This window comes from Alexandromys fortis, unplaced genomic scaffold (genome assembly GCF_014885135.2).
Source record: "Alexandromys fortis isolate MF-2015 unplaced genomic scaffold, M_Fortis_MF-2015_v1.1 scaffold_13, whole genome shotgun sequence".
NCBI classification, from domain to species: domain Eukaryota; kingdom Metazoa; phylum Chordata; class Mammalia; order Rodentia; family Cricetidae; genus Alexandromys; species Alexandromys fortis.
In genome coordinates, this window is record NW_026067908.1 from 9275897 (window position 1) to 9286429 (window position 10533).

General features: G+C 39.2%; 1 protein-coding gene across 3 annotated transcripts in view; it reads left to right on the forward strand.

The window, feature by feature from the left end:
- Positions 1–10533, forward strand: part of Dnai4 (dynein axonemal intermediate chain 4) — a 66986-nt gene that overhangs the window by 8353 nt on the left and 48100 nt on the right. For 2 of the 3 annotated variants that reach the window (XM_050136058.1, XM_050136059.1), the window contains exon 2: positions 9717–9894. The exons of the other annotated variant lie outside the window; for it this stretch is intronic. In XM_050136058.1, the coding sequence (XP_049992015.1) occupies positions 9717–9894 (178 nt within the window). The remainder of the gene's footprint in view (positions 1–9716; positions 9895–10533) is intronic. 3 annotated transcript variants of the gene reach the window in all.

Here is a 10533-nt window from a genome sequence, read left to right on the forward strand (position 1 = left end):
TGGCCCTCAATCAGCTCCGAGAAGCTGCGCTCTCCCACCCAGTTCAGTTTCCGGCAGTGGAAACAGAAACCAAACTTGAATTTGTGCAGTAGAACTCGTTGTGCGCCCACATCAGCATCATCTTTCTGGCCAGCGTTGTTTTTCCGATACCAGGAATTCCATGGATGGCCACTATCTTAGGTCGTGACTCCTAGGTGGAAAGAGACATGGCAAGATTGCCTTGTGGTCTCTCACACTGATGTGTTTCCAGACCAGACGGTGCTGCCCACATAGGGAGGCTCTTTTCCATCACGTGCTGTCTGTACTCCTGTCTTTTACCACAGTCTTCCTTTGTCAGACTCGGTGGTGTTTTCCTTAGATGGGAGTCCTTTGGTTCCAAGGTAGGAAGAATGTCCTTTAACTCAGTAGCAGGGAACAAGTCCTTCTCTGGTTCATTCTCTATAGGATTTCATGAGCCACAGTCCAGGCCAGTGCTCCAGGAAGGGACTCTCCTAAGAAATGAACACTCTCTGCCCAATTGGCTCTGTTCAGCTGTTGTGGGAGCGGCAGGGCTGCATCCCCAGCACCCCAGCCGCCTGCTAGCTTATGCCCGAAATAACAACACACAAACTGTATTCATTTAAACACTGCCTGGCCCATAAGTTCCAGTTTCTTATTGGCTAGCTCTTACATATTGTTCTAACTCATTTCTAATATTCTGTGTAGCCCACGAGGTGGCTTACCAGGGAGGATCTTAACCTGCGTCTGTCTGGAGTGGGAGAATCATGGCGACTTCTGACTAAGCTTCTTTCTCCCAGCATTCTCTTCTGTTTACTCCACCCACCTATGGGTTGGCCTATCAAGGGGCCTAGGCAGTTTCTTTATTAATAAGAAATCACTCCCACATCAGATCAGCTGCTGCCAGGTGATGCCGTGTGAGTCCGGCAGAAGCTTCTTATCCATGAACAGTTTCTTGAAGATTTGTAGCTTCATCTTGCTTGAATAACTCATGTACACCATGACCCCATTATCACACAGGGAGGCAAGGGAGTGAGTGTGTGTCCAAGTTTGTGTAGAAGTAAGATCGCTAGACTTGGAAGGGGTGTTGAGGCCTAGGCGGGATCTTTGATTTACCTCACTCATCCTCATGCAAGGTGAACAATACTTCTCTGTCAGTGATAAATACAACTGAGCAGGAGAGAACAAACAAGACCCCTGAAATGGATCAGACTTCTAGGCTCCTTCTAGCAAAACACATCTTCCCAAGCAGTCAGAACAAACCTTTCTTGGTTCCTTCCTGATTCCTTACAGGCTCTGATCTTTTCCCATTCTATAGACTGTCATTTTGTCTTGTTGGCATATACCAAAGAATGCGCACTCACTACACGAGGACATTTGCTCAGCTATGTTCACAGTATCATTATTCATAGTAACCAGAGCCTAGAAACAACCTAGCTGCTCTCAACCGAAGGATGGATGCTCAGCGGTTAAAAAAAAAAAAAAATGACATCGGGGCTGGAGAGATGGCTCAGAGGTTAAGAGCACTGGCTGATCTTCCGGAGGTCCTGAGTTCAATTCCCAGCAACCACATGGTGGCTCACAACCATCTGTAATGAGATCTTGTGCCCTTTTCTGGCCTGCAGGCATACAAGGAGGCTGAACACTGTGTACACAATAAATAAATTTATTTATAAATAAATAGACTCTGATATGCTCTTGATCTTTCTTCTGATCTCTGTGGGTAGAAGGCACACATGAGTACACATATATACATGGAGCCCAACACTCATAAAAATAAATCTGAGCGAGAGAGAGAACACTTCAAAAGATGGGCCTACGATGCCTGTAGAAGACTTGGAGGGTAAAGAAAGAGGCGTGCTGCTAGCCTGATGGGCTGAGTTTGCTCCCAGGGCCCCTACGTGATGGGAAGAGAACCAGCTGCGGTAAGTTGTGCCCTGATCTTTGCAGGCATGTCATGGTGTGCATATGCACACACAATGAATAATTTCTTAATGAGGGAAATTGTCGCTTATTTGAGATACTCATTTGTTAATGCACCCAAAGGTGAGTATCACCCTGTTTTCCTGAGGTCCATGTGGATGTATGCCCAGAAGTTTGATATGAGAAGTACAGATTTAATTCCTAAAGCATGAAGTACCTGGTAGTCTTTTTCTTCAAGCAGAGTGGAATCTTAGATCTTTCCATTGATAAAGTCATCTGCTTTTCTTCATCTTAGGAAAAATTCTATAGCCATTTAAAAAAATTTTTAGTTACCATATTTCCAAATCTCCTTTAACAGCATGTTATCCTTTTATAGGAATAGTTTATATAGTTTTTACTTAATTTTTATAGGACATAAGTACTTACTTTATAATGAGAAAAATGGATGTTTTCCAAAATGGATAGATCTTGGATGAGAGCCAAAGCTTTAGTTAATTTGAAGAATTAGTGTCATTCATTTACTTAATAGACAATTTTATAAATAGATTAAAATATTGGTTCATTGAATTGAATTCCATGAACACTATGTTATTTAGCAGGACTCCCTCAAGAGGGGATGATTTTTTAAAAAGAATTACACTTACTGTTAAGGCAATGCCTATACAGCAAGTGAAAGCCTTACCCAATGGGAAAACAAAAATCTAATCACAAATTTTAAATGTCTCTTTTAGTAAAAGGAAAATAAAAGTTATTTCTGTTCTAAGTCAGTTTTTTTCTGAGATCATGACTAAGACAGTGCTTAAACTCTTAATGTAACAGAACCAATTGTGTGGTTATTTAATATCCTTTAACTATAACAGCTTAGCTATAAGTGTGTTCGTTTTCTATGAACCTTTCTGCAACCCACTAGTGTTCTGGGGCTGTTCCATTTGCATTTTGAAATACCATTACTTTAAGACGAAATCATCACTCAGTACTTTCTCACAGGAAAGCATTTTCCTCTGTCTTTAGTCTTGATCAAAAATTAAGGCTAAATTAAGGCTACTGACTTATTTCTCTATCTTATTTCCTTTAAGGTAAATGTATTTAATGCAGCAAGGGGGCTTGACATAGACTCAGTTCAGGACTGCAGACATGATTCTTGTACCAACAAATTCGCCCATTTTTTTTTTAGAGGTTTAAAGCCTGTTGTAGCAGATACGTAGAAACTTTTTGTTTAAAACTGTTTACTTTTTATTGGTCTCATAAGACAACCAGAACAAGTTAAGTTTGAGGCATCTTTCCTTACTGTCCAGCTAGCTGCATGCCTGTTACTTAGGGAGAGCTGAAAGCAAAGGGAGAGAGAAGCCATCTGCCTGTGCTTTGAGTAGCAAGTCTCAAGTCTTTTTTGAGACTATTATCCCTTGGAAAAGCTGGGAAACCAAGCTTGACAGGAAAATCAGGAAGTCCCAACTAGCGCTGTTCAATTTTACCCCTTAACATAGCATCTTGGTTAAATCTCCTTTTTTGATCCTTGCCTTTACTCTAACTCTGATCATGCCATGAACAGAAAGGCATTTGAGATTTTTTAGCAGCTATAATTTATTTAAAAAATTAGAAGCTAATTTCCCATCAAGTAAACGATAAGGACAGTAACTACACATAGGTAGCGCATACATAATCATACATAAAGATGGATTTGAGAACCAGATTTTATGGCTTTCATTTAGATCAGTTCTCAACCTATGGGATGTGACTTCTTTGAGGGTTGAACAGCCCTCTCACAGGGGTCACAATTGAGATATCCTGCATATCCTATATTTACATTATGACTCATAACAGTAGATTACAGTTATGAAGTAACAATGAAAATAATTTTATGGTCGGGGTTACCACAACATGAGGAACTGTATTCGAGTCACAGCATTAGGGAGGCGGAGAACTGCTGATTTGGATAATCATTTGTAATTCTTAGGGGCCTGGTGCCAAGCTTGACTATTTCTCCCATAGTATTAAGTGACTACTAATTTCAAATCTGTACTTCTAAGAAGTGTGATTCCTAGTGTAAAGATGACAGCTGGGTTCTTCCAAACAAGAATGTGGCCTAGTTGTCAACAGAGTTTTAAAGCAGGTGCCAGCACCTTGTTTATCAGAGGACTTAGGTGGTCAGAGATTTAGCTCAGTAGCAAGTCCAAGGCACTGGGTTCTGTCCTCAGCTTATCGGTGGGCAAAGGGGGTACTTCTTCTCCCTTTAGCTCAAATTGCACAGAAAACCTTGAAAAAAAAATGTATATTGTGGATGTCACTGTTTGTTGCAACTATATCTCTAGTTCACTATGAGAATTAGAGATTTCAAGATGTAAATTCATTTAATGTTTATAACAGCTTTCAAAAACTTTATCATTTGTATATTGAAAATATTTCTGAAGAATTAATTCATAGCATTTACCTAATAAAAAGACTTTAAGATACATCACTTAGGTACCCAAAGTATGTTTTACTATACAGTGATTTTGTGTCCTGTTGTTTTTACATTACCCACTATTATTACACAAATCAAATCCTTTCTCCTTTAGAACCTGTTTTGGAAAGAAATCTATTGAAGTCTGTATCTTAACATTAAAATATGTAGCTTAATGAAACTTATCTTAAGACTCCAATGAATCCTGTTTAAAATAAACAAAGGATTTTAAAGGTTTTTGAATCACTTAATAGACCAAAAAATACCATCTTAATAGATTTTAAGAAGTTCAGAGAACCCATGTTTATAAAGCATTTTTATCCAGCCTTTTGATATATTACCAAAACACATTTACAAGTATACATATGTGGATTTTAATTGAACATGCTAAAAAAAATTCAGTGTGTATAAAATGAATGAAAATTTGATGTGGCCACAGGTTTTGTTACTTCTTTGGGACATAAACATGTTGAACAGTAGGAAACTGATGTCTCATAAAACTGAACAGTTAAAATTTTTTGATTTTGATATTTTGAGACAGGGTCACATGTAGTCCAGGCTAATCCTGAACCCAGCTAGCTATTCCTCCTATTCCTCCTGCCTCCACTTCCCAGGTTCTGGTCAACCAGTGGGTATTACAAAGATGTATACTAAAAAGTCTTGGAGTCAGTCATTTGAGAGAATATATTATTGTAATTCAGCTTGTCTCTATGCAGTAGGAGAGTGTGGAGCATGTAAAAGGAATAAAGAAGTGGACAGGGTTGGGAAAGGAACTTAGTGGTAGGGCGTTTGATAGGGCGTGAGGCTCTGCTTTCAGACCCTAGCACTACAAAAAGCCTAACCCTATCAATATTTTAGGAAATCAGGCTATAAAATGAAAAAAAGGCTATAGTAGGCAGAGGACATCATAGTTAAAGGGAAAGATTTTAAGTATAGGAGAAACCACAACAGAGTTATGTTCATGGCAGAATAAGATAGAGGAGTCTTAAGAATTACTGAAAAACAGTGCTAGATTCTAGAATATGGATAAAATTTAGTTTTAGATGGAATGGCAACAACTTTTCAAACATTTATTTTGTGCTCATGTGTGTGCATGTATGCGTGTGTGCTTGTGGTAAAAATTCAGTTTCTGTCTCATATCGGAAGAGCCACCTGGTATGAGACAGAAGAAAACCAAAAATCTAGGGACTGTTGTTGTCAATACTCTCTTATCTTCCCCCCTCCAATTTCTACTTCTCCCAATACCTATTTTTCATCTCTTCGGTACCTTTCTTAAGATGAGGAAATACCAAACATTTTAACTTTCCATTTTAATATTAATAATATTTAAGTTCTCCACAGTGAATGATACATTTTCCTACAGTAACCTCTGAAGCATCCAGAAAGAAGATTGGGCCCTACAACAATGATCCTCCCTGGTTTCTTGGATGTCATTGACCTGATAAATGCCACTCAAAGATTGGTTTGGGGTTACAAAACTGCTCAGGATGATTTCAACTTGGCTAGCTGAGATGGTGCACCTTCTTACAACACTCTGGCTAAAACTTCAAATAAGAACTTAAAAAAAATAAAGACCTGCTAACTACTCAGAGACTGTCTACAGTTGTTACAGACAGTACTCTTGAGACTTACATTCATTTTATCTTTCACAGGATCCCATAGAAATGCCATCGTACCCTGACAGCTGGAAGTAATTCTACAAAACAATGTCCCTCTCCCAACAGATTTTGTCTTCTTAGGGTTATGAATAACTGTCATCTGTTAGGGGTTAGTATAGGGTTGGAGGTTGAATATGAAATTTAGGCTCAGAAATGTCTTTTTGGAAAAGAAAAATAGAGGAATGAATGGGATGGGATATTGTTGAAATAGGAGCGGCAGGGCTGCGTCCCCGGCACCCGGCCGCCCGCATGGCAGGCTTATGCCCAGAAATAATTACACGGAAACTGTATTCTTTCAAACACTGCCTGGCCCGGCTAGTTCCAGCTTCTTATTGGCTAGCTCTTACATATTGTTCTAACCCATTTCTAATATTCTGTGTAGCCCATGAGCTGGCTTACCAGAGAGGATCTTAACCTGCGTCTGTCTGGAGTGGGAGCATCATGGCGACTCACTCACTCAGCTTCTTTTTCCCAGCATTCTCCTCTGTCTACTCCGCCTACCTAATTTTCTGTCCTATGAGGGCCGAGGCAGTTTCTTTATTGTTAACCAATGAAATCAACAGATAAGATACAAGACCCACCTCCATCAGGATATAAGTAGATTAATGTACCTACTTGTGAATTATTATAGACAATTTACATTGGTATAGATTCTTGTATATTGATACATATGTAAAATTATCTTTTATTTCTGTCTAAGACAATTTGTATATTGATACAAATTCAAATTGTATTTGTTATATTGTGTATGTTCCTATTTCTCCTTACAATATTTGTACACAAATGTAAAGTTATTTTGCCATACTGTATGTGTGTATTTTCTACCTCTGCTTAAGATATTTTGTATATTGATACAGTGTAAGGACATCTTTGTCATATTGCACTATACATTTTTACCTCTGATGAAGATATTTTTATATTGATACAATCTCGAGGTCATTCTCCTCGTGCTGCACACCTGCTTAAAGATTGTTTACGTTCTTATATAGAGCCCAAGTCTTTCAGATACGCAGGTTATTTAAGAATTACAGATTAATAGTCACCCATGTTCGCCATACCTTTAGTTATGTTAGTCAGATTCTCTGGATGCTCAGAGAGGTACTCTGCATAGATAGGCAGTCTTAAAATACATCAAAGAACTGTAGAATACGGCATTTAAATAACTTAGGATTCCTTTGATGTGAGACACAATTGCTCCTGGCAGCACCGACCTATTCCCGAGAGAATGTTGGACACCACAGACACTCCACTTGGAGTTTGTTGTCTTCTTGGCAGAGCTGGCCTTTGGGCAAAGGACTGCCCTTGCCTCGACTGCTGACAGTATGCATGCTTTCCAAATGGCACAGCAGAACACAAGCGAAGTGACTGCTGAAACTTTCCAAGACAGGGCAGAAATTTCCTGTTTCTGAAAGTGGTCTGCCAGATACTCTAGGCCTTAGCTGAAGTTGGTTGCCCCAACAATGAAAATGAGACTTTGAGTGACTGTCCAAGTAGCCAGCTGTTTCTGTCATTTCTTGCACCTTTTGGAAGTTGCTTGCTTGCACTGCCTACTTACTCAGGTAATATTATTTTTCTTCTCAGGTCTTTGATGGGGTTGAAGACTAAACAGTCACAGCTACTTTCCTCTCATAACTTAGATAAACATTTTAAGTACCAGACTTAGATTCCTCAGGATAGGACATCTATTGAAATAACCTCTCTTATTTGCTAATTTCCTTAGACTGGATGGACATTTAGCACATGTTTCTTGCTTTATGTTGTTCATGTTGGTTGTAGTTCTATTTTTGTGTAAGTTTTTGCCTTTTCTTCCTTCTGGACAATGCATAATATTTGTTATTATTGTATGTACTTTTTATTAGGTTTAAAACCCTCTTATTTAGACAAAAGGGGGAATTGTGGGCACCCACTCAGCCAATTAACTTTTGCGGGACTCTGGCTCTTTGGGCATGGTCTGAGGGACTTACTACATGTCTACTGATAAGATGCAAAAGAAAGCATGTTCAGTCTCTTGCTCTGGTTCTTGCTTAACATGAGGGGAGACCCAGGACATTGGAGAGATAACGTGGGATCAGGGATGGCATCTCATCTGCCCTTTTCTGTATTTGTAAGTTCATCTCTTTCCATTGCAGACACTTAATAAATCAGTTTTGTTGACCTCAGTGTGATGACATAGTATGTTCCTGTGTATGTCAGAAGAGCATTGGGTTTCCTTGAACTAGAGTTATAGGTAGTGAGTTCTGGTCCTGCAAGAACAGTAAGTGCTTTTAGCCAATGAGCCGTCTCTCCAGCCTCCATAGAATAGCAACTGTTGTGGAAAGGGAAAATGTGTAAGGATGAGTTCAGAGGCATCTACGGGAAACAAGAGAAAAATTTAAAGATAGTAGAGATGTTACAAAGCAGTTTTTATAGGACTTGTATTGTTATTACTGATTTGGGTGGTAAAGTTCTTTCTTTAGAAGGAAAAAAAGGCATCCAGGGTAGGGCACTTTAAATATTTATTTAATGCATATAATAAGCCAGTGTGCTAGGCACTGGGGATATAATGGAGAAGGTAAATTTCCCATTTTGAATATGCTTACGCTCTGTAGAAGAGTGCAAAACAACAGTCTAAAAACCATATAGTGTTAAGTGGTTATTAAAAGAAGTAAAGCAGGAAACCTACATCCATCACTGTCCAGTTTTGCTTTTTTAAATAAAAAAAGACAAAATTGCTTCCTTTGAAAATGTATTTGCTTTTTAGAATCTAATTAAAGTCATAGAAATTTTCAACACAAAGAATTAGAATGGTAAAGTGTAGAGGTTGGGCCTAACTTGGGAATCTGTGAACTAAATCCAGTAGCACGATAATACAGTCCTTCCATAACTGAAATATTTTACTCTAATTTCCTAATTTAAAATTGTATAATTTGTTCAAAAAGAAATGGGGTACTTCCCCCCGGCTTTATTGCTCATGTTTAACTTTGCCTGCTTCTCTGCACTGTACACCACTGTACACTGGCAAGCATTTATCATGTGGCAGGTACTTCCCAAGCTAAATTTGTGAAGTCTTCATAATGACCTGTGGGCCCTGTTTTATGAACAAGAAAACTAAGACCCAGACAAGAAGTCAGTATGGCTTTTGCATCTTTCGTTTAAATCAAATCTCATATCTCATGCTTTCCTTTAAGCTTTTGCATCTTTATATAATTTTTAAAATGTATTTTCATATTTTATTGTGTGTGAGTATGAATTGGCACATAAATGAGAGTGGCCATACGTGTGGGGGTCAGAGGACAGCTTTGGGGACTTGTCTCTCTCTTGTGTTGTCTCTAACTCTTCCTGCTGCACCACCTACTCTAGGTTAGATGGCAAGATTCCGAATGGCATTTCTGTCTCCATATCTAGCTTTTTACATGGGCTTGGGGGATTGAACTCATGTCACCAGGCTTGCACCATAGTCACCTTTACCTACAGAATCATCCTAATGGCCCGGTGTCTTTTTACATAAAGTGGTGTTAGTTCTAGCCCTGTAGAGATGCTTCAGAAATGATTGTACATGTCAACTCCAGAAATGTGCTTACATAGACTAGTGTGTCAGGTAGCAATTGCTGTAGGTACTTGTTTAGCTTCTTTATACTTCTAAATGAAAGTCTACTTTTGCTATAATTTGAATTTTCTTTTCAATTCTGGGTCTTCTGTCGTTTGTTTTCCTTGTACAGGAGTCCCAGCTCACAAACAAGGAAGTCTATTAGCTTTAGTAGCCCATCAAAAGCAAGTTCAGGGAAAGGCTATTCTGGCGCCACTCAAAGCAGAATTGCCATGTCAAGAACGATGGTTTCTGTTCCTGAGATAAAGCCGGTAGAAAAACTGAATATTTCTGGCACTAAGACAGTACAGGTAACTTTCTTTTTTCCAAAGTATTTTTGTTATGTTTAATTATTTAATTTGTGTGTACACGCGAGTGAGCATGTGTGTACACCCTGGCACGTGTGTGGAGGTCTGAAGACAACTTGGAAGAGCTGTTTCTCCCACTTTGTGGGTTCTTAAGATCAAATTCAGATCATCAGACTTAGTGGCAAGCACCCTTATTATCCCCAGAGACATCCTGCTGGCCCCACAGGTGACTTTTTTTTTCTTAGAATTCTGAATGTTGTGGGCTTTTAAAAAGGTTTATTTATTTAAAGTTATATGTGTGGAGGTATGTACACATGAGTGTGGGTGCCTCCCAAAGAGGGCATCGCATTTTCAGGAGCTAGAATTATGGGCATTTGTGAGCTGCCTGATGTGGGTTCTGGGGACTAAACTCTGGAACAGTAGTACATGCTCTTAACCTCTCTGAGCCTGCTGTCCAGCCCGAGTTTATTTGTAAATAACTCTGTAATCTCCTTCCTCTTGGCAGCTGTCAAGAGTTACAACTTGACTGGACTGTTGTTTTTCTCTCAAACACCAGTAAAATTGTCCTTGAGTTCCAGTGTGTGCCAGGGTGAATGTGTGATAGTCAGAGGACAACCCAGAGTTGGCTCCCCTCTTCCAAAA